Source organism: Chelonoidis abingdonii, chromosome 11, assembly GCF_003597395.2.
Source record: "Chelonoidis abingdonii isolate Lonesome George chromosome 11, CheloAbing_2.0, whole genome shotgun sequence".
In the NCBI taxonomy this organism is placed as follows: domain Eukaryota; kingdom Metazoa; phylum Chordata; order Testudines; family Testudinidae; genus Chelonoidis; species Chelonoidis abingdonii.
Window position 1 is genome coordinate 28995585 of NC_133779.1, and position 25464 is coordinate 29021048.

At 40.5% G+C, this 25464-nt stretch overlaps 2 protein-coding genes across 3 annotated transcripts in view; both read right to left on the reverse strand.

Moving 5' to 3' along the window:
* The window catches only part of HNRNPM (heterogeneous nuclear ribonucleoprotein M), a 30327-nt gene extending 22319 nt beyond the window's left edge, over window positions 1-8008 (reverse strand). For both annotated transcript variants that reach the window (XM_075070813.1, XM_075070814.1), the window contains exons 1-2: window positions 7915-8008; window positions 2373-2570 (exon numbers count right to left, since the gene is read on the reverse strand). In XM_075070813.1, the coding sequence (XP_074926914.1) occupies window positions 2373-2570; window positions 7915-7992 (276 nt within the window). In that variant the 5' untranslated portion in view covers window positions 7993-8008. The remainder of the gene's footprint in view (window positions 1-2372; window positions 2571-7914) is intronic.
* An 80-nt stretch (window positions 8009-8088) lies between these two features.
* The window catches only part of LOC116828927 (heterogeneous nuclear ribonucleoprotein M-like), a 28630-nt gene continuing 11254 nt past the window's right edge, over window positions 8089-25464 (reverse strand). The window contains exons 2-3 of the mRNA XM_075070812.1: window positions 18299-18468; window positions 8089-8998 (exon numbers count right to left, since the gene is read on the reverse strand). Of these exons, the coding sequence (XP_074926913.1) occupies window positions 8934-8998; window positions 18299-18468 (235 nt within the window). The 3' untranslated portion in view covers window positions 8089-8933. The remainder of the gene's footprint in view (window positions 8999-18298; window positions 18469-25464) is intronic.

Sequence of the window (25464 nt, forward strand, 5' to 3'; positions counted from 1 at the left end):
AAATTATCCATTGCCAACGATTCAATCCCAATGTATTGCAAAATATCCCCAATTTCAATATTAAGCTTTAAGCCGTCTTCTCTAACTCTACGACAATGTTGCCCCTTTCGTTAAGCAGTTAGCGTCTCCTGATGGCAGTCTGGCAATACTGTCTACCACACAGAGAGGAGGAGCATACTGCTCTTCATTGCTGAGCGTCCCGTCTACCAGACAAGCATTCAGTACACATAGGAGTTGACAATAGAAATAGTACACGAATGATTTCTTACCTTTTTTCACGTTGTCGAGGGCGAATTAATCTGGGCTGTTCCCAACCCCGCCAGACACTGGGGTGTTTGAACCTACACTTGAGAGCTCTCCAATAATGCAAAATAATTTATAGAACTGCTGTGACTGTATACTGGAGTCTCAGTACCCCCTCTCCCTCATGAGCGTCCATTTAGTCTGCTTCCATTACGGCTTTACGCACGCTGTTATCCTCAGTTTTTTATTCAACCTTTGGCTTTCTTCCTGTAACGAGCGATACAACAGATTTTCTCCCATACAGCGATCATAACTAGTCATCTCCGTCCAGTCCAGCTAAGACTCTTTTGGATTTGAGACTGCATCGCCAGCCTGCGATCAGAGCTCCACTCTGCGCATCAGGGAAATGCATTCAAAAGTCCGTGGCTTGTCCTGTTTTACTCACACGCGCATCCGAGTCTCAAATTGTCCAGAGCGCACTTGCAGCACTCTGATGTCGCCCGAGGCAATAACCATTTCCCCACACGAACCCACATAATCCAAGGATTTATCACTTATCGATATTATAGCCTACTACCGTTTGGAGGAGTTCCGAAACCAGATTAAGAGAGCAGGTAAAAATCCGATATTAATACGACTCATTGAACGGAACAGCGTAACATCCGTATACGCCATTAAACCGATTTAAAGTCGCAGTGTAGACCTGGCCTGAGTTACTGAGTTTTGCTACAGTGTAAGTGCACAGCAAGAAGTATTCTATGATAAATAAATAATAAATAAGATGGAGATATACCTATCTCATAGAACTGGAAGGGACCCTGAAAGGTCATCGAGTCCAGCCCCCTGCCTTCAATAGCAGGACCAAATATTGATTTTGCCCCAGATCCCTAAATGGCCCCCTCAAGGATTGAACTCACAACCCTGTGTTTAGCAGGCAATGCTCAAACCACCAAGCTATACCTCCCCCAATAAAGTGATATGTTTCTTTATATAGTAATGTAGTAGTCTGGAGATTCAGTGCAGATGCAGTATTGAGGTGTCATTATGTGGAATGTGGAATGTGCACTGTTTGGCTGTATGTCACATGAATACTGCATTTCATCTCAGGCATGATAGTGTCACCCCAACTCATGTCAAATATGTAGGTAACATTGTTGTAGCCGTGTTGGTCCCAGGATACAACGTGTGTGAGGTGAGATCTCTTATTGGACCAACTTTTGTTGGTGAGAGAGACAAGCTTTCCAGCTTAGACAGAGCTCTTCTTCAGGTCTGGAAATGTACTCAGTGCCACAGCTAAACACAAGGAGGAACAGATTATTTAGAATAAGTTAAAACATTTCAAGGGATCATTCAAGTTGAAGTGGACCCAATAAATGCAATAAATGCCTGAACAAATATGTGGGTGAAACCAAACCAATCACTATGCTCTAGAATGAACTCACACAGGAAAATGATAAAAAAGAAACACCATATTGCCCATGGGGGAACGCTTTTCACAAAGCGATCACTATCTGACCTATTAGTCCACATCCTCAAAGGAAACCTGCACAACACTTTCAAACGACGAGCCTAGGTGCTTAAATTCATAAATTTGCTAGACCCTAAAAAATCAGGGGCTGAAGAGACACTGGTTTTATGGCTTATTACAACAATCTATTTCCAATAACTGTATTCCCTCCCCTACCCCCAATGACTAGAGGGGTGTTAACAGACCATTTCACCTTGAACAGTACTTTGAAATGTGTTAACTACTTATTCTAAATAATCTGTTCCTCCTTGTATTTAGCTGTGACCTTGAGTTTCCCAGACCTCAACAGCTCCCTGTAAGCTCAAAAGTTTGCACCTCTTGCCAACAAAAGCTGGCCCAATAAAAGATAATACCTTACTCATCAAGTAGTACTTTCCTCAGCAGGTAGTCCAACTGAAGACGATAGGACTAGTTACAGAGTAGGACACTATTAATAGACTACAGTCAGAAGGGACCATCAGGATCATCTAGTCTGAATACTCAAAGTAAGTAAATTTGCCAGAATAGAGCCCGATTCCTGGCAGATAGTTCTTCATTTGGAGAGCAGTACCTAATCCAGTTAAATCCCAAATCTTCTTCCCAGACATCACACCGTACTTACATTTGCAACAAATACTGTACTTCCAAGTCTCCCAGCCTGTAAAGCATGGATAATCTCATTGGGTATGTTGGGATTATTGAGAATGCTGGGTGGTATGTTGATCATTCCAGGGCCTCCTGGTCCTGGGCCAATACCCATGCCACCAGCTGCTGCCATGGCCTTCTGCATTGCTCTTCTGGCATGCTCGCCATCAGGATCCTGCAAAACAGTAAGAGGAACATGTTCAACAAGATGGCAAAACTCACAAAACTCAATATGGACACCACAGAGCCACACTTTACTCCCAGTAACACAGGGGGATTTAATGGCAAGACTCCCATGTTTCAATAATGAGTCATCGGTAAAAAGTCATTCAGGAGCCTGTATCAGGCACCACTTCACTGCTTGTTTTTGAAAAAAAAGTTAAGAGGAACAATCTGATAGTGACTCAAGAATCACACTTGAAAAGCTCAAACTGAACTGAATGTGGGTTTCACTGAAAGCTGTCTGAAGGAGCATGAAGGGCAATAAATGACAGCACATTCCAGATAGCAAGGAGGGAAAACCTACCTACTCAGGTACTTGGGATACAAAATTATAAATGCTTAAATGACCTAGAACATGGGTTAACAGCAAGCTACACGTGCAAAGGACATTAAATTGAGAGCATGAACACCAGTGTAGATGAATAACAGGGACTCAGAGAGGCATGAAATTAAGATTCAGTACAGAATAGAGGTCCTGTCCAAATGAGTTTTATCCACTGGAGCAGTTACACCAATATTGTTGTACTGCTGACTGAGCACCTTGTGTAGACAAGCCAAAGAAAGCTTCTATCTGAAGAAAATCCAGAAGAGAATTAACATGGGGAATGCCACGATGAAGAAGATCTATATAGGAGACCACGGACAGCAAGTTGTAGATACAAGCTTGCGATACAATATGGAACAAGAGAACTAGTGCACATGTAACCCAAAATTACGGGGGCATAGCAAGCTATACACCAGAGGAATAAAATGCAGTACACGCAGAAAAGAATTCACTGGATTGGGGGACTTGAAAGGTTAATTTGAAAGGAAATACAGTTTAAAAAAAACCAAGACATTCAAAGGCATATAAATGCTCAGTTAAGTCACTCAAATTAATATAATACTACCGCTAACACTGACAACTAGAAACAGACAACTTTATCCACTGATTCACCCACCACCCAGGAGATTAAAAGCCAATAAATAGGATTCTTTGAATAACTTTAGAAATTTGTTTCCATACTTTTCAATACAAGGTATTTTTGTAAACTGGTTCCTTAGCCTGTAATATCCAGATAAGCGTTAGTTTGACAACCACAACTATTTCTGGTTTCTGGCAGAGTGGATAAATTCTTGTAACTTTAACTCTGGGTTAAGATACAGTTTTTAAAAAAGTCTTCAAGAGATTCCTCGGTAACAGCTCTCTCGACAAACCTTGCAAGCCATGCAGGGACAAATCCCAGGGTCTCCCAGACAACCTCCTAGCTCCACATATGGCTTTCTCCATTCAGGACTCTGTGTTCCTCAAATGGCCGTCCCTTCTTGCTCTTGTTCAAGGCTAGCCACACCTACTCTAATTTGAATTCACTGCCAGTCACTCCAACCATCCACACTCTGAAAAGCATGCAAACTGGGGTGACTAAGTCAATTGAATGAGGGAGGCAACCTAGTGACAGAGGATGTGGAAAAAGCTAATGTACTCAATGCTTTCTTTGCCTCTGCCTTCACGAACAAGGTCAGCTCCCAGACTACTGCACTGGGCAGCACAGTATGGGGAGGAGGTGACCAGCCCCCTGTGGAGAAAGAAGTGGTTTGGGACTATTTAGAAAAGCTGGATGAGCAGAAGTCCATAGGGCCGGATGCACTGCATCTGAGGGTGCTAAAGGAGTTAGCGGATGTGATTGCAGAGCCATTGGCCATTATCTCTGAAAACTCATGGTGATCAGGGGAGGTCCTAGATGACTGGAAAAAGGCTAATGTAGTGCCCATCTTTAAAAAAGGGAAGGAGGACCACCTGAGGCCAGTCAGCATCACCTCAGTCCCTGGAAAAATCATGGAGCAGGTCCTCAAGGAATCAATTTTGAAGCACTTAGAGGAGAGGAAAGTGATCAGGAACAGTTGCATGGTTCACACACGGGAAGTCATAGCCTGACTAACCAATCCTGCCTTCTATGAGAGATAACTGCTCTGTGGATAGGGAAGCAGCTGAGTTGTTATTCCTTGACTTTAGCAAAGCTTTTGATAGTGCTCCACAGTATTCTTGCCAGCGAGTTAAAGAAGTATGGGATGGATGAATGGTGATAAAAGCTGGCTAGATCATTGGCTCAATGGGTAGTGATTAATGGTTTGATGTCTAGTTGGCAGCCAGTATCAAGCAGAGTGCCAAGGTCGTCCTGGGCAGTTTGTTCAATTCTTCATTAATGATCTGGAGGATGGTGTCTGCACTCAGCAAGTTTGCAGAGACACCAAACTGGGAGGATGATAGATACGCTGGGAGGGTAGTGATAGCATACAGAGGACCTAGACAATTAGAGGACTGGCAAAAGAGAACTGATAAGGTTCATCAAGGACAAGTGTAGAATCCTGCATTAGGATGAAGAATCCATGCACTGCTACAGACTAGGACCGAGTGCTAGGCAGCAATTCGGCAGGAAAGGACCTAGGGCAGGGTAGCAACCTATGGCATGTGTGGAAGTGGCATGTGAGCTGATTTCAGTGGCACTCACACTGCTGGGCTGGCACTGGTCCGGGGGCTTTGCTTTTAGTTTAATTTTAAATGAAGCTTCTTACACATTCTAAAAATTTATTTACTTTACATACAACAATAGTTTAGTATATATTATAGACTTACAGAAGAGACCTTCTAAAAACATTAAAATTTATTACTGGCAGCGAACCTTAAATTAGTAATGAATAAATGAAGACTCGCTCATCCATTTCTTGAAAGGTTTCCGACCCTTGACCTAGGGTTACAGTGGACGAGAAGCTGGATATTAGTTAGTTCCCCTGTGCGAAGACGCTAATGCATTTTGGGCTGTATACGACGGTCTTGCATCAATTGAGGGATATCATTCCCTCTATTCGACGTGAGGCCTCATCTGAGTACTGTTTCCAGTTTGGCCTACACTACAGAAGATGTGGAAACTGGAAGTCAGCAGAGGGCAACAAAAATGTAGAACATGATTTATGAGGAGAGGCTGAGGGAATGGGCTTATTTAGTCTGCAGAAGAGAGAATGAAGAGGGATTTGAATAGCTGCTTTCAACTACTTGAAAGGGTTCCAAAGAGGATGGATCTAGACTGTTCTCAGTGGTACCAGATGAAGAAAAGGAGTAATGTCAAGTTGCAGTGGGAAAGCTTGGTTTGGATATTAGAAAAACTTTCACTAGGAGGGGTTAAGCACTGGAACGGGTTACCTAGGGAGGTGGAGGAATCTCTTCCTAAAGGTCTTTAAGGTCAGGCTTGACAAAGCCCTGGCTGGAATTATAGTTGAGAATTGTCTGTTTGAGCAGGGTATTGGACTAGATGACCTCTGAGATCCTTCCAACCTGATATTTTATGATTCTAATATGTCTTTGGTATTGTGGTAATATCGGTCTTTCACTGGTTCTGAAGGGCTCTTTGGTTGTAAAATATTACAGAGATTTAGCTAATCTGTTCCCGAGATATGAAGAGCCAGCAGCAATTGGAATTTAATAAAATGACTCAGCTGAGCTTGGAACCTTCAGAGCTATAAAATACTTGCCTGTTCGCATAAAATCTAACTCAGACAAATATGGGTGTACAGTTTCAGGTGGACTACTTTGATTTTAGCATTTTTAGGAAAGTGGTGAAAAAAGACTTACCAATAGTTCAGTGTTAACTACAGAAAAGCTTCTTAGTCTCATAATGACTTGGCTACCTACTGAAAATATGTACAGTCAGACTTCAAGGAGGGCAAGAACATTTTTCATCTGAGGATCTCAAAATGGTGAAGACAAGTATATTAGCACCATTTTACAGATTTGAAATTGGCAAGAATGATTAAGTGATTTGTCCAAGTTCACTTAATAGCCAATAGTAGTTTGGACTCAATCTGCCTAAACAATAACAAAATGTAATGAGATGACAGAAAGAGGGGTGCGATAATATCTTTTACTGACCACCAGTGATTTCTGGACACATTTAGTTGCCTAGAATGCAAGTCTTAAAAAGCTATACTAATTAAAAATGTTTTGATTATGGAGGTTGTTGTTTGTTGTTTTAAATTCAATAGCTACTTCCTTGTAGTGAATGTAATTTGAACACTGCAGCATTGCACTAGTGTATAAAAAAAGTGAAATTGAAAGGGGGAGTGTTCAACAAATACAGAATTAAATGGCAAAGACCTCTAGTAATTAAAGGTTAGTTCATTCATTCAGCCTACAAGACTTCCAGTAAAGGCTTAATAAATAACAGCGGGGAAGATGGATTTTTCTATGTTAACAACTTATCATGGTAACTGAAGTGAGAGACCAGACAGCAGTCAGATGGCAGCAATTTCACCAACTCCTGCGGGGAACAAATTCAAATATATGGAGATATACGTATCTACAGAACTGGAAGGGACCCTGAAAGGTCATTGAGTCCAGCCTCCTGCCTTCACTAGCAGGACCAAGTACTGATTTTTGCCCCAGATCCATAAGTGGCCCCCTCAAGGATTGAACTCACAACCCTAGGTTTAGCAAGCCAATGCTCAAACCACTAAGCTAACCCCAGTCACCCATTAATCCACAGAACATCAACTCTGCTTCGGAGGATAGGATTAAAATTGAAAATGATCTGGACAAACTGGAGAAATGGTCTGAAGTAAATAGGATGAAATTCAATAAGGACAAATGCAAAGTACTCCACTTAAGGCAGAACAATCAATTGCACACATACAAAATGGGAAATGACTGCCTAGGAAAGAGTACTGCGAAAAGGCATCTGGGAGTCATAGCGGACCATAAGCTAAATATGAGTCAACAGTGTAAGAACAGCCACACATCATTCTAGGATGTATTAGCAGCAGTGTTGTAAGCGAGACACGAGAAGAAATTCGTCCGCTGTACGTGCTTACTTGGTGCTCAGATTCACACATTTTACAAACGCTTCCGTAACATTCTCTGGAACAGATTTATGGAAAGATTCAGAGGGGTTTAGTACATTATGTTTTGCAAGTCAAAACACAGAAGTGTACTAGCAACAATGGCCACTTTTGCTTGCTATCTTTTCGTCAATCAGTTCTGAATTGTCACATTCAACACCTAGACTTTAAATTGGGCCAATGTGCACACGTTCATTTTTACCTGGATTTCAGAACAACGCCTCAGGTTAAGTAAAGCATACACCTGCAATTAAAAGTTTTGACAGCTCAGATCTTAGCTGATGAACTGATTTCATATAGAGGTTTTAGTTTATTATTTTATGTACTTACCCTTCCGGTGATTTCATATACCAGTTAGCCAAGCATAAAGTTTATTAGATTATGAACAAGCACTTTAAAAACCAAGACAAAGCAGATTTAAATCTTACTTCTTTCACTTTCAGAGGTCTTCCACTGAGACTATGCTTGTTCAGAACCTCGGCAGCCTTCTTCATGCTTTCTTCCATCTTAAATTCAACAACACTGAGGAGATAAGATAGATTATTAAGAATGTTGCTTGTAGTTTGAAATTGCCCACCCCCGTAATAACTGATAAACTTACGCGCATCCCTTGACATGGTGATTTCATGGACGAGTAAGAAGGAGGGGAGGAGGGAAAGAGAGAGAAGAAAGTAAGTAAAGCACAAAATGCCAAAAAGTTAACTTTAAAAAGTTTTAAAATTAATTAAAAGCTATTTGGTTTATAATTTAACTCTAAAAAACAGTAAGAACAAAATACAAGCTTACCCAATATAACCTTCGTTACCTGGATTCCAAAAAATATTAACTCCTACACATTAACAGGATTATACTGTCGTTTTTGAAGTTGTAATAAGCAAAACTAAGTCCAGGTTCTCCAAGAAAACACCACACACTTAACATTTCCTGTTCTCTGTAGCCTGTCAAAATCCTCACCATGTTCCTTCATCCTCAATCCATATCCTTTCAGTACACTTAAGTGAGTTCCTATTAAGATTTTGCTAAAACATTCCTTCACTTAACAGAAATTAGCTTGACATCTACTAAAGCTACGCATGTCTTAAGTTTAGACATTTGCCTTATATTAACTGACATGGGAAGTGTCATGTTTACAGAACTTGCTTTTGCACACTGAACTTATAAATTCAACAACTACAAATGATTATTTTCAAAGACACGTTTTACGTTAACATACCACTGTAGATACTGCTAGGGTCCATGCATAATTCACTCACAGCCAACACCGACTGAGCACAATGCTGATACTATCTGCACGTCCCTTCCCACCTCCTCCCTATCCCACGAGGGGGTTTGGGCAGTGCCTAGATATAGAGCCACTATCCATACACGCTACCTTCTGATTTCATTTGGTTCCACGCCACCATACAATTACATTTGTCATGTAGTAAAATCCACAGAAGAAATTCTCTCAATCACTTACCCTTGACTTTCCTTCAGCGTCCATTAAGAGCTCCACGTATGTTACCTCACCAACTACAAATCAGATTCCAGACGACACATATACCAAGGGAGAAAAGCCAAGAAAACAATGGGAATTTAGAACAGTCAACAACCTTGTATGGAGCCTCTGCCTTATAAGAAAGCCCAGAAACACTCCATATTCTCTAAACCACCAAGCTGGACATTACAGGTGTGCAGTAAATTCTTAAAAAAAGGTAAACAGGTTCTTGATTTTCCTCCCCTCAAAAACAAGCTATTTCCACAATATCAGTTTCCTCAGCCTTTAATACTCAAATCACTTGTGGCAATCCAAATCCATGGGAAATGGTCTGCAATGATAGTTTTCCTTTTTCCACAAAAAGAATCAGCTTTCTATTGGAGACTGACCTAGTATGTAGCCTTCTGTCTAGACAGTCCAGACCTTAACCAGCTACAAGTTCATGTTTTACTCTGATTTCTATAAGGGGACAGTTAGAGGGGTCTCCAAAACCAAAACTGTACCCAGTTAAGTGTCAGTGACTCAATGAGGTGTTTACTTAGGCTAGATTATTAACCTCCCAATTAAAGGGGAAAACAGACTTCATTTTTAGATCGGTTAGGTGTTTAAATTTGACTAACTTCAAGATACTCTTCATTAGAAGAAGTTGTTGCAATTTTCATTCAAGACAATAATTAATTGAATGTTTAGAATCTGTAGCAAAGAGTACAATTTGTAGGAAAACTAAATCTGCATTTCTCCACAAAAGATTAGGATTGCCAATTCATGATCACTTTAACCAGACTGTATACCTCCAAAATACCACTACCAAAATGGCTGCTGAGTTTGAAGCAAATGGCATACAGAAGTATAGCCAAAGAAACCCATTTAGGCTTACTTTTCTGGCTTATTTATATAAAAATGAATGTATCCAAACAGACTTTAAATTCCTAGCAAGATTACTTACAGATTAACCTTAACATGAGACTTTAGCAGGATTTCTAAGCGTTGAGAGGTGTTACTTCACCCTGTCCTTCATTTGGATTGATCAAAAACTAACAAGATCAGTAGTCCAAATTGAAATGGGACTAAAAAATGTGTAGGGCTGGAAGGGACCTCAAGAGGTCATTAAATCCAGCCTCCCCATGCTGAAGCAGAAGCAAGTAAACCTAGATCATCCCTCACAGGTGTTTGTCTAACCCTGTTCTTAAAAGCCTCCAATGAGGGGGATTCCACAACCTCCCTTGGAAGCCTATTCCATTTCTCAGCTGTCCTTATCATTAGAAAGGATTTCCTAACATTTAAGCTAAATTTCCTTGCTGCAGATTGTGTGTCGTAACGTGGACATGGAGAGCAACTGATCACCATCCTTTTTATAACAGCCTTGAAGATATCTGAATACTTATCAGGTCTCCCCCCTCAGTCTCTTTTCTCAGGACTAAACTTCTCCAGTTTAAAGACTAACAGATTTATTTGGGCGTAAGAATTCATGAGTAAAAAACCCACTTCTTCAGATCCAGATTTTTTTACCCACAAAAACTTATGCACAAATAAATCTGTTAGTCTTTAACATGACACTGGACGCCTTCTTGTTTTTGTGGACACGACTAACACAGCTACCCCTCTGATACTCCTCTCCAGTTTGTTTGTTTGTTTTTTAACCTTTCCTCAGAGGTCAGGTTTTCTAAACCTTTTATCATTTTTTTTGTTGTTCTCTGGATTCTACAGTTTGTCCACCTCTTCTTTAAAGTGTGGTCCCTGGAAAGAGACTCAGATGAAGAACTGGCCTACTGGGCACTGGTGAGAGCAGAATAATTACCTCATGTCAATACACCCCAGAATTATATTAATTTCTGTGAACCTAGCAGAAGCTTATAAACCAGTGTCTGTTATAGCCAAGGTTCTAAGCTACATTACCATTCTCATCTTCAGTATTTGGACCATCTCTGAAGATTATAGTTGCCAGCACTTGGATCCAAATAGCCAGGTCACTTAGATCAAGAGCACCATAAATCTAGAGCTAAAATCTCCATGGCCTACACCTCTGTACCGGGGGGACAGCCTCCACTTGCTTTGTGTACATACTAAGCACAGTCTTTGAGTGCTCCTGCCAATACAGCCAAAAAACAGCTTCCAACTACTACTTTGGGCATAAATATTCAGCATGACCAGGAAATTCTGAAAGCCATTCGTTTAAACAACAGCAGCCAGAGTCCAAACACACTGTGTTTTTACAAGAATGCAAATTTGATTTGAATTTATGTAGTTAAAAAAAAAACAAATTCCCAGATGACCTGCAACAGACAATCCACTTCACAAAGGCCAAAAGTTGAAGTCACAAGGTTAGAAATCACCAGTGACCTAATGCTCCCAGTAGCACTATTGGTCCATTGGGAAGATATTGCTCTGCACTCTAAACTACTTATCAAATCAGCTGCAACTAACACACAAAGATCTACACAAACTCCTCCAAACAAGCATTTTTCCCTTGGTCACTGGCTCAAAACAGTCAGAAGCTGATTTAACATTTGTCCCTGTAATCAGCCTAATGACCTTTACAGGAAGTTCTGACCGTTGAACCACAAAATTTACTGGTCTTCTCTAGTGGCTATTTCATATCTTACAGAGAACCTTAAAGTTTGTACCAATTTTGCTCCAAGCTCTCAGTGTTCAAGTTTTATACATTCACATTTAAAAAAAAAAGTCACCTGTATCAAACGTTGCACTGATTTTTTTTTTTTTTTTAAATCTATTTGAGCATCCTTCTAGGAGCAGCCAAATTTCAGAATAGGGATACCATGTGACAAGTGACACGCTAGCCCAACATCCAAGATAAATCCAGATTACAGAAGAAATGTGAGAGGTGCATTCTGTACTTAGTAAGTCATGTGGCATGATCCAGGTGACGTTCTTACAAGGGAAACTATGGTTGATATGAGATGGCATAAAAAAATCCTAGAACCTGAAAGGTAAAGAAAAGGCCCCCTTGGACCTATTCTAGATGTAAAACTAAGTAATATTTTTGTTAACATGAAGTCTGTTTATTAGAAGAGCAGACAGGCATCAGGGATAAAAGAATTACTGACTGGCGAGTAGCAGGCAAGTACCACTTGCAAAGTACAGAAAAACAGTGAGAGGTCCGTCATGGAAGTACTCTTACTATGTATCGGCACATCATTTACTGGTTTAAGAACAATATTTCCTCTCCCCTTGTTGGGAGTGGGTGAGGAGAAAAAGGAAAGGCAAAAAAAAAAAAAAATACCACTACACGGGAAGGACAAGTCTCAATACTCTCCTCTGCCAGCAGCCAGAAAGTCAGACTGCACTGGGCCACCAACACAGAATGGTACATGAACCCCACCCTTTCAGCTATTGTACAGAGGCAATGCTATCTGATCAGCGTTCTTCTGCCTGAGTGGTAGACTAATATATTATAGGACCTGACAGAAGTTTTTGTTTTTATTAAAGGTTTTAACAAAGATTAAAATAAAAGTTGTTCACATAGGAAAGAACCACTGCATGCACAAGTACTGAGTTAAGAAATATCATACAGGTACCAGATAAGGATATGCGAGGGTTACTAAAAAGCTTATGGACTAGTTCGGGGGATAATAACCTACACTTTCAAAAAGGATAAGCTCAGTGATCGAACAAGTCTTGCCCAATCTAGATATATTTCTACCCACCCCTCTGTTTGATACTTGTAAGATTTTACTTGGAGTAAGATAACCTGTTTTGAATACTATATTTTGAAGAGAAGCTCGGCATCTCAATGAAAGAAACTAAAGTGTTATGAAAATGTAAAATATCAAAGTTTGAAGACAGACTTGTTATTACAACAACTGCAAACACATGGCCCACGAATTCTGCATCATAACAAATTTAGCAAGTATGTGGGTATTTGCTATTGTCATTTTTGGCAGAATAAAGTTAGTTTCCAAGTTGCAAAGAGGCATGAACTGACAATCATCTTGGATTGATCTGAAAGGACATGTGATATGAAGTTTAAAAATATTAAAGATGAAAGTTAGGGCACTCAATTTATTTGTTGTAAGTTTTCAACATAAGAGTTTGGAAAGGAAGAGGGAACCTTATTAAATATGAAATAACAGAAGACCTAATAGGTCTGTTCCATCTCCCTGCCAATAAAGAATTATTACCTATTGTAAATTTCTGTTTTGTTTGGAAAGTAATAGTCTGGGGAGAAGGAAGAGGATGCACAGTCATTTTTATTTTGAAGTCAACAGAAGACTTTATTAAACAAGTGTGTTCATTTATTTGAAATTTGCTGTAGAAGACAGTCATGCCAATTTAAGTTTCCACAAAATTTGGCCCTTCCCACAAGATGATGGCTCAGAAATAATCCTTAAGCACAAAGCCTGCTCTGAGCAAAACGGGTGCAGTTCTCAAAAAAAAAAAAAAAAGACATTTCAGCTTCCTTTTCCAAAAAAAACAAAAAAGTACACTATTCTATATAAATCCAAACTGAGAAAATTTAAAGATTTCCTATTACATTTGACGCATAACAAGTCCCATTATAAAACAGCCCTCATCTCACTATGGCTTGATTTAAGATATTTTATTGAAGATCTTTTTAAACAGATGCCATAGATATTAGTTAATGACTTCCAAGATATACATGCACACTACAAAACAGTGATTGACTCTATAGGTTGTGTGCATTATGATTTCCAATTAAAGCAGGGCTAAAAATCACATTAGTCTTTATTTACTTACTGATTGAATGCTGTCTCCAAACTTGACACTGAATTTTTTTTCTTTGCTTTCTGAAGTTTAAAATTGTCACTTGTGTAGTGAAAGCTTTTAAGAAGTGTTTTTAAGACATATCTGCCTTTTTTCCAGGGTCTTCCTAAGAAGTTTTGCTAGATCTCATTCATTAATTTTTAGACTATCCCAGACATATGCAATATAGTAAGAGCTGAAATCAGGTATTATTTCTAGAACTGATTGCCAGATTTCATGCTCTGAAGCAGGCAGACATGAGAAGTTATAATTACATATTCTAGAGGCACTGCTTTTATAAAGGGTTGATACCTAATCCACCCAAGCCCTAATGGTGGTTTAGCAAACCTGAAAATGAGAACTTTGGTTATACTCATTTTTCAGCCATGAAGGTTATAAAAGGGTTTAGAAAACTTGACATGAAAGCCTAGATCATGGAGCATTCTTTTGATGACAAATATCCTTACCAGAAAATTTGTCAACTATAATCATGATGTTATGACCAACAGTTAAGTCAGAGTCCCATTTAATAAACTTCCAAGTAATGAATACCATAGTTTTTGCTACCGTCCAGATGCAAATCAGTGTGACCATATCTGAGTTTGTTTACAGAGTTCCAACAGAGAAGTCCAAGTATTGCTTAAGCAGTTGCTAGATAGTGCTCAAAGCTTTTCATGCTCCCCCAGTTTCATTTGAAAAACTCTGAGCATCAGATAAAGGAAAGGTGAAATGTGTTACCATAAAAAGATTCAGCAATTGAGAATAAGTATTGCCCAAACACTCTTCACTAATAAAAAGGACAAATTGAAAGCAGCACACCCAACACATTCATGATGTGAGTACACTAAAATTGGTACTGTGTTGTATTAAACTGTTTCCTTAACTTGTGATTTCCTTAATTTTTAGGGCTTGTGACGAAACACTTATGCAAACCTATTTCTCAAGTTATGAGGGCGTTTTATGTCTTTGGAACTGCTTTAAACTCCAGAAGGTAGCTATCCCAAAATTTTATATATTGATAGGCTTACTATGGCTACAGGTGTGTCTACATGAATCTTTACTGCATGGCAGGCTGGGCTATACATCTACAGAGCTCCAGTTTTCACACATTTACTATCTATGTGGACCCTACCACTGCACACTACAAGTCCCCTAGCGTACAATGATCACAGTATGTCAAAGGGGTATAGAGTATGTTTCAGCCAAGTTGCTGGTTTCCAAGATTAACAGATGAAAATACATTTTTGAATACTGATTTATTTCAACAAAAGAGGGATAGGCAAGAGTTAAAAACAGGCTAGAGTTTACAATTAATAAGCTGTTTTAAATAAAGGAGAGAACAAGACATGTGCCTACCAAGCAGACTTTGTGTTTGTGGTAGGCATTCTACGGTGGAACCTCCAATAGTAATTAGGGCTTTTGTGGGCTACTGTAATATAAATGTTTAATAGGAAAGTGACAAACCCAGAGCACACAAAATTGAGACCAGAGTACTCAAAGTTGTTGTGTTTCTTCTTTGTTTTAGTTTTTTTTGTTTTTGTTTTGTTTTGTTAAACAAAACCACCCCTCCCCACAAACCTGGTGCATGAGTTACATCAGTACATACTGAGTCAGGAACAGAAAAGCCAACAAGAATATCTGAAGAGTTGATGGGGTGAGTGGCGAGACAATGTTTAAACAATTAAGTTTCAGTCCATGTTCGCTCTTGGAAATTTATGGATGTTTGCTCATCTACATAGATCTATTAAATATATCTTATCAAGAAACAGTTTTACATCTTGCTTCTCGTCTTACCCTGAATACAAATCCAGTGTTATTTTTTGTATTTAGGAAAAAGGATGCAGCGAAGGTTACTGCAGATGTAGTCAATGATTCATAACGATTATCTACCGCAAATATGACTTGAGGGTACTTCCAATTACAGCTCTTGCCAGTTTGCTTCTTCAACAGCTAGTTATTTTCTCTTAAGTTCTTATGGACATACTGTGGCTCCATCTCGCAATTGAGAGTACTAGCCAACTTACTTCCTCCCAGGGTTATAAAATTGCATTAGAAAATTTAGTATTTTAGTAGAATCAGATCAAATACTTCACGTAAAAGTGAGTTTAATATGTTGCATGTCATCACACCCCAGATGAGATAGATAGATAACCTGAACTGCTAACAGCTCTGAGCCACTAACTGCTCTGAAATATCAGATGAAAAGGGAAACTAAATTAGCTTCTCTCTCTCCCACTTTTTCATTTGTTCGGTGGACAGGATAGAGAAAGCTATTTGGCATTCAACCCTTTTCACTTTTAGACTTCACATACATACTAAAATGGCATTTCACTAAAAGCTATATGTAGCCTCACTCATCTGCGGAGCCTTTTTAACCAGCGTACAATGCTACTGACATCAATTTAGCTCAACAGGGTTTGTTAACCAATACAAGGGGAGTTTCAAACAAGAACATCTGTGAGCTTTATTAAAAATGGTGATACTGCACACCTGTAATTCTAAGTTTCACCAACAAACAATACACTGAAATAACTGAACCAAGGCATCACTCTTCAGAGCGATGTGCCACCTTTTAAAGATTTCAGATGTACACATCTGAAAATCAATTTGGAGAGATGAGCAGACCTCCAAGCTCGTGTCTCCTAAACCATACTTACTGGCACAAAACAGCTGATCGAAGTGAATTGCTTCTACGTTCAGCAACCTGCTATGCCATTGTTGTGAATAGCTTTAAAATCTTCTACATGATTGCTGAGTGATGGAGCCGTAAAACATCACCTACATTTATCCTTTATGTTCAAAGCTGTTTCACATGCTCCCAAAACGTTACATTTTGGGCCTGTAAATCTTACACATACAAACCAGAATTCTAACAGAATTTTCAAAGCCACATTCCTGGTTCTTGGAACTACTACGCCTTGTAACAAGAAATACCAATTCAGCAAGTTCAAGCACAGCACAAGACCACCAATTTGGGTAAAAATCAATGACTAGTTAGAATGGATCGCAACTACACAGCAAATCTAAACTGTTAAATATTTTTGAGCAGTCCCAAAAACCAAGAACAATGCATCTGGATATTTAACATGACAAGCCCTGCAGACAGAATGAAAAGGTTTTACTGTTCCCCTAGGAGCATTTGCAGGAATGAATAGCTGAACAGCAAGGCAGGAAACAATCTCACATCGGACTTTTCCATCCACGTGAACTGGAGAAAAACCACAAGACACTTGGAACGAAATTCAACATAGTACTTAAAGACATCTACACAGAGACAGTCCTGTTACCCAATGTTTCTTGCACATCCAAGAAAAATTATAGAGTTCTAAAACATAGGATCATTCATAATTAATGAACAATGCTACAGGCAGGCAAAGGCAACTGAAAGGAGAGATATAACTAAGATTACTGATAGTATTTCAGTTGTTAAATTCAGGTACCACTATTTTATTGTTTCAAGTCAAGACATTTAATTATGAATGTTCCCTATGGCCTACAGTCCTTAAGATTTAATTATATGCATTCAATTCCAATTTGCCTCCAAAGAAAAAACATGTAAGAACCTTTTGGAAATTTGTGTTCCCCTTCATTTGGGCCACAGCCTGTGAGCACATTACCTAACATTCCTTACCTAGTTTATGCCACAATTAAACATTGGTCACTAATTTGCAAGACATCAATTTATGGATCATTCTCTTGCTATGTATTTAAGATGTGACCTACAAGAGAAAGTGATCTGTATGCTTTTACGCATCTTTAAAAAACTGGAGACCTCTAAATCATAAGTAGGGAGCCCCTACTGTACTACATTAGAAATTCAGATCTTGACTCCTCTGCTTTTCCAGGAAGACTGGAAACAAGTAAGTCCAATATCAGTAAAAGCAAACAAGTAGAACTTATTTGAGTGGAAGCATTATAGAAAATTGGCAGAAGTACCTCAGATTGTTTTCACCTTTGAGGAGGTAAGGATGCTGAATCTATCAATGAGAGAATTCCCAAATACACAAATCAATCATTCAATATGAAAAAAGGTTTTGAGAGGGAGTGAAAAAGGGGAAGTGTAACATGAACATTTTTTCAAGGCCTCCTTTAATGTAGCAAATGCTGAGGCACAAACCAATTTTTCCTCCTCTGTAGGTCACCCTTAAACACATTTAAGTTCTCCTGAATATTGTACAATACGGATATTATCTAAACACAAGTCAGACTATTAAATTTTGATTCTAGGACACAACTACATATACTAAATCAGCAGTAGATGGACAACCTACATTACCCCAAAACATTACATGCTTCAGAGCATGTTACAGTACCTCAAAAACAAGTCCTGATGTAGAAAGTCTGACATTTTCCATGAGACAATGGCACCTTTCACACTTTGATGAAGCACTATTAACCACATGCCAACATGCCTACACAGGAACTATCCTGTGTGGAAAGCTGCCTAAGAACAGATATCATGCAACACCAAAAAGGCTTTAATCTAGACCCCTTACAAAACTCATATCATTAATTCTATCCAGAACAACAAGCTAATACATTAAAAATTTCAGGATAAAGTCAGCCACTGTTAAGATGACAGACACCACTCTGCCACCCAAAGCAGCCATTACCTTTCTCTTTGACCAGGTCTTTGAGAGATTGCCACTTCACATCAAATGGAATATTTGTGATAAAAGCTCGATATCTTTTAGCAGGGTTGGCATATGGCTCAAAACGATTTCCCCCTCTTTTGACACTTTTCTCTTTCCTTTTTTCATTCTGGCTTGGTCGTTCACCGTCACTGCAAGAAAAATACAAATATTCAGACATCGTATTAGCAATTACAGCGTTAGATAAAGTCAATATATCATACCTTTAAATACGTAAGGAAACAGTTCATGAACATACACCATGTTGTTTGAGACTATAGCAATTAGTAACTAATAACTTCAGTTCACAAGTTTTGGTTTGATAATGAGAGTATGACTTGCAGGTTCTCATTAATTTTAATTATTAAACAGCTGCAGCAGCTCAGATCAGTAGGTTCCAGAGACTGAACTGTCTACCACCTGGCCACATATAACTTTCTTGCCTCAAGTGGGACATAATTAAACATGAAAAAGAAAAAAAAGCAAACCCAACCACCCACAACACATACACCTATTTCAATTTGCAAACCTTTGTCTTTAGTACAGCTGAGCAAATTTTTATTAAATAGAAATTTTGCCAAAAATGTTTTTCTTCTTTTAGTACTCCTAAACTATTTTGCAAATTCAGAGAGAACTCAGATAGTTTCAGCCAAAAATATTTCATATGGAAACATTCTGACTCTCTTTCAAATCAGCATTTCATTTTCAAATTTGGTCAATTTTTAAAAACAAAGGGTGAAAAAAAACACCAGAAAATGGCCAAATTGAAACAAGATTTTTTTTTTGGTAGCTTCAAAATGAATGTGTGTTTTGTTTGATGAAAGTTTAAAAAAAACCTATTATGGTTTGAATCAAATGAGTTTATTTTTGTTTTATTCAGCTGCCGAACTGAAAAGTCTATTATTCGCTCAGCTCTAGTATATAGTGAGCATGAAAGGAAAGTTTCTCACCAACAGCAGTATTTTAAAGAAATTGAAAGTTTAATTTTTATCCCCTGGAAGAGTCCACAAGTACAAAAGAAGTGATTTTTATTCACTGTTTAAAACTATTTTTAACATTACTCCTGAGGGAATTCTGCACCACTGCACGTGCCCAGAATTCATGTCCCCCACAGATTTCTTCGCTTCCCCACAGAAAAATGACTTTCTGACAGGGAAGTAAAGGAAACCTGCAAGAGCAGTGATGAACTAATCCTTAGCAACTGCAGGTACATCATTTCAGGCAGCCAGCTGAGAGGTAAATCACCGTGGGGTTGGGGACACCCCAGCCAGTGGCTCCTATCCTGAGTGAGGATCAGCTGCTAGTCCCAGTTGGACTTGAGGTAGGAGAGAATGGAACTTCCTCTTCCCCTGCAAGGAGTTGCTACGGCTATGTCAGACCCATCCCCAGAAACCGCCAGCTGCAAGAAGCTCAGCATCCTCCCCAGCTTCCCACACCCAGATACCCCTGCCAAGCCTCACCCAGTACATCCAGAACCACCCCAAGCCCTCCATACCCAAACTCCACCTAACCTCAGCCCCTGAATCTGGAGCCCCCATGCCTCCGGACTCAAGTTCCCTCTAAACTTCACAACTGCCTATTTAGCGCCACACAAGCGCTTAGGGAACCCCTCCCCCAGCCTCCACCTAGCCCAGACCCCAAACTGCCACAGGAGGGGCGCCCCTGCCCCAACTCATCCTATGACCTGGATCCAGCCATGGCCAGAGCAGCACAGACCCAGGCACAGCTGGCATGGCACAGCCCGACCCTGGAGCAGTTGGGGCAGTGTGGAGCGGCCTGGACCCAGGAGCAGCCTGGGCCGTCCTCCTCCACCTCAGACCTGCTGGGGCCCCGCAGGGGAGGGGTGCCTATACTGCAGCCCCAGTGCCCCCACAGCGGGAACAGGAGCCTCTCCCCGCAGCCCAGGTGCTGCTGCAGAGAGTCCTCTCTCCTCACTGGAGCACCCTCCTGCACCCCAAACCCCAAATCCCTAGCCCGCCCCCATAACCCACACCCCCTGCAACCAATCTTCGGCCCCATCCCAGAGCCCACACCCCTAGCCACAGCCCTTGCACCTCAACCCTCTGCCCTCTCCCACAAGCATTCTTCAGCCCCACCTCCACCACATGAATTTTGTTATGTGTATCAATATGAAGGTGATGAGTCACATCACCTCCATATTGGTGTACATAACAAAATTCATTCTGCACATGGTGGGAAAAGTTAGAGGGAACACTGCTCCGGATCCCCACCTCTGCAGCCAGCCCCCCCCCACCCCACCGGAGCACCCTGCACTCAAACCTGCCACCCTGATGCCTCACCCCCTGCACCACCCTGAGCCCTCACATCCAGACCCCCATGCCACTGACCCCCAACTAGCTGCATCCAGACCCCCCGCCCAGTCCCACTCTCCTAGCATCCAACCCTACCCCACCCCCACTGAGATCCCCACACCCAGACCCCTCCACTGAGTCCAACCACCGTCACCTGGAAGCCCCTGCAGAGTCCCATTGCCCCAGCACCTGGAACCACCCCACCCCCGCACAAGCCTCTGTGCACCCACATCCCCCCACTAAGCTGCCTGCACCCAGACTGTCCCACACAGAATCCTCTCACCCCATACCTGGAGCCTTTCACACAGAGCACCTCCACATTTGGATCCTGCCTGCCCACCTCACACCTGGGTGCAGATAGGCAAGACCCCAGGGTGTTTCTTGGATAGGGTCAGGCCTTGTGCTGTGTCAGGGTCAGGTGCAGCTTCACTGCTGAGTCCACGTCCCAGGGGTGGAAGGGCAGCAGGTTGATCTCCCACCTTTGTGCATCCAGTGGCCTGTGCTCCTCACTGCCATGCTGGAGGTCTGCATATATTTATTCATAAATAAAACTTGCAGAATTTTAAAATATTATGCCCTCAGGAGTATAACATGTATTTGACCAAGTCATTTGGGAGACAAGCTCCTTTGGATTCAGCACCTTCACTCCATCTTGGATCATGAAACTTCAATCAATATATAAGCCAGCCCACTAGAGCAACTAACAAAACATAACATTGCTCGTTTAAATTATGCTTTTGCCAATATTTCTAAGACAAAAACTGAAAGCCTTCCAGGCCTTCCTTATGCTTCAACAAAAGCTTAGAGGAGGGCATAGCCCCAATGTTTTCCTCTACACACCACTTAACTGACACTAAACCTGTAGAAACAGTAGTACGGCATACTTATTTTGAAGGGTTCTACTTGCCTTAGGTTTCCCATTTTTCTGCTTCAAATCTTGAAGTACCCAAGGTATACAAGACAATCTCACTACCACTTGTTAAAATGCATACTATTGGAAACGTGGGGAGAAAGAAGCCCTTTATATCTACAATTTTGTTTCAACACCACATTGCAGCTTGAATCTGACCAAAGTTTGAGACTGCATCTGGGTCTAATTCCATTAAGAAAAATGGAGACTGGAAAGCAAGTAAACTGCAGGCTTTAGGCTCCTATGGGGTTAAAGTGATTTATATTTAATTACAAGCACAAAATGAATGAGAGTTCATGTTGCCCAGTAGTTCCTTTCATATATGAAGAATGGATAAACAAACTTCAAAGTCAGGAAACAGTAAGTTAAGGTACATACTACCCCGACCTTGCGTATTAGATTCTGCTCTCTTTCTGCACCACCACCTATTAGTACTCTGCCCTTACAGATGCTTCTGAAAATTTTGGTCAGTATGTGAGCTATGTATAAGTCTAACTGCTTTTTACCAAAAGGAAACTCAGGTTTAGGTCTGGCACAGCAAACAGGATATGCCTACAATCAAACACTGACCCTGTTCCACACAAAGCACAGACCTGTACCACCTCCTTCACTCTGATCTTGAGGATTCCTTCTGAGACATTAGCTTCACTTAACCCTCACTAAGTCCCAGAGACCACTGTCATGTCAGACTGCAAACAATATCTACGCCAAGAAAACCCCCAGGCACCTCTGACCACCTACAGAGCTCACTGCTGAAATGAGGCATATAAAGAGAGGGGGAGGTGTATCAGTGACAGCTCTGCCAACCTGCTCTAACTAATCCCTCCATTATTCAATACAGCTATCCCTACAGTGAACACAGATGGAGTGCATGCAGATAATCACTGGAATTCAAGTCTGTGGAACACACTGGGGGGAGGGGGGATACATTTTCTTAGTCCTTCCCATCTACTTATTATCGATTCAGTTGTTAAAAGCTAGAGGGAGGGACCATCAGATCTCTAGCCTGACCTCTTGTATAAGAGGTCAGAAAATTTCATCCAGTTACCTACTCCTGTTCTGAGTCTAATAACTTGTTTAAGCCCCTTCCAGAAATGCTACCAGTTTCTATGGTATTTGAAAACTCCATAAAATGGAGAAACCACCACTAGCTCCTTCTTCATTCTACAATAGCAGGAGGCACCACTGGCCAATCTTAACTGTGTTTAAGTTCAGGGACATTTAATTCCCTTGTTTTTTTTAAAAAGGGATTTCTCAGCACACTCCACCCCTCTACCCTCCAACATACCATTGCTCTCCCACTTCACTGCCTCTGACTCCTTGAAACTGATTAACCTAGCCATAAAATGCATTGGCTGAAAGTTAGTCCCTTTACTGCCCCTGCATCATCTCCTTGTCCATTTTTCTGGATGTCCAGCATTGGCTGGTTCTGCCTCTTCCCCAAGCAGTCACTGGCATGAGACCACAGGCTGAAGAGTGGGTTAGAAGATGCAGGGCAGTGTAAGGAATAGCATGGAGTTGGTGAAGACTTTTTTGAAGTGAGGAAAATTGGTACAATCTGCCTCCAATACTTCCTCCTTTCCACTCCACTTTCCCATGCTGCTCAAAAAAACCCCTATGTTAGAGGTGCTGTGTATCAGGAACACCTTGGTCAAGTGACCCTACAACTTGCGTTTTTTTTTGTTTTGTTTTTTTTATTACTTCACTGTTCGGGATGATTGTTATCTTGATTGCTTACTAGAGTCTTTAGAGAGACAAAGTGGGTGAGGTAATATCTTTTATTGGACCAACTTGTTGGTGAGAGAGAAGATTTCAAGCTTACACAGGGGCCTGAAGAAGAGCTCTGTCTAAGCTGGAAAGCTTGTCTCTCCCATCAGAGGGTACTCCAATAACCTTTGTTATCTGATATTCTCTCACCCACTTTGTCTCTCTAGTATCCTGCAACCAACATGGCTACAACAACACTGCGTTTAGAGTCTTTAGTTTAATTAATGCTAATTTCCTTGACAATACTATTAAAGTAAAATTGGAGTCTGCATGAAGATTTTAGAGCACTTACAGTAGTCCACCTGGAAACAGAAAGTAACGCTTAAACTTAACTACAACAGAGAGGCAGCTCTGCTATAATAGATATTAAAAAGTAAGTCTGAAGATGGCATTTTTCTGGTATACTAGGTGAGCACTTAGGCCTAAAATTCACCCTCCATGCTATATTAACATAAGGCCAGTTGTCACTGATCAAGTGTTAGATCAAAAAGCCATTTAAGAAGGCCATAGGATTGCAAGCAAAAAGGACATCAATTTAAGAAGTCACTCCAGTGTGAAAATGTGTAGTAATCCAGGATGCAAAGAGGAGGATGAGAAATATTTTTTTCCAGTTTATTTTGTGCATTTGACAGCAGTGAAGACAGACAGAAAGTTGTGAACTACGGAAAGTGGTAAAAAGATTCAAACGTGTATCTTCCATAAATTTTAATTCTAAAATTGAGTGATCTGTCTCTTTAAGCACACAGAATTAAGATTTGTACAAGTAATCCTAGCTTTCTTCTCCCACAGATGTGAACTTGTGGAAGTCTCCAACATATACAATTCTTTCCATAGGACCTCCCATGTCATTCGGTGCACAGGTCGGATGTTGTGTAGTGAAATAAGCAAGCATTTTATTTTTTATGTCCACATTGAGCAGACCCCCATTTTCACTACACACGCTCTAGTACTATGCTCTCCAATCTAGTTCTGTTCAGTTGCACGGGTGTATATTAGAAGTAAAATAATTTCAATACATTTCCTCCATTTACAGTTTTAATTGCAAGTGAGGCAAAGATCCACAGGACTCCTTTCAACTGCTGCACACCATCTAGCCTCCATACCTAATCAGGCAGGAGAACTGTAGAAACAATGGTTGGAAGAGATTTATTAAACAAAGTGAGTAACAGAAGAAATGTCTTATTTTCTCTTTAGTGTTTGTGCTTGAATAAAAAGTGTCACTTGAGATGTATTTTTCTCTAGAATATTTTTCACTAAACTTTAGGAGGAGGTGTGGCCTCAGTAAGGATTGCAATTTAGCTTCAAAGTAATATTCTCCTTTAAACTTTGGCTAGGGCTCAAAACTCTTTTTGACACCAAGTTCCTTCTTTGAATGAAATGCTTTGAGTATCAGCACATGTTGGAACATCAGCTGTAGTTTTTAACACCATGAAAGCTCAATTTTAGATGGCATAGCTACTGCTTCATCAGCTCCTCAGCCACTCTCCAAATACTATCCAGGCACTTTTCCTCCCCCGCATTACAAGCAAGTCCAGTTTATCCTTATAAAAACTCAGGTGCTTCAGTTTTACAGATGCAAGGTTTCATTTGCTAAGACAAATCCCAGTACTTGTGACTGTAAACACTCCTCCTCCCTTCATAGTAAGGTTACGTCTACAGTCTGAGGTATAAACTGCAACTTAATGTATCTATGTTAGCCAACGAAGCTAGCTCACTAAAAATAGCAATATAGCAGCTGCCTGCCACGAATGGCTACACTGATATTTTTAGCGTGATAGCTTGATCAGAACTAATATAGGCATGTCTTCTCAAGGTAAGATTTCTCTCAGACTCAAAGGTGCAGACATACCCATAGGCCTTGTCTACACTACAAAGTTTTGATGACAAAAAAAAGTCAGCTCTGGTGAACAAAAAACAGTGGAGGTGTACATACTACAATGCTCCTTCTGCCAACAAAACTCTCCTGCTTTGCTGACAAAATAAAACACCTCGACAAGAGGCATAGAGCTTTTTGCAGCAAAGTTATATTGACAAAGTGTCAGTGTAGACACCGGATTTGGTTATGTTGCTGTAAGTGGTCTCCAGGAGGCATCCCAGAATGCCCATCCTGGCCGCTCTGGTCAACAGTTCAAACTCCACTGCCCTGCACCCAGACACGC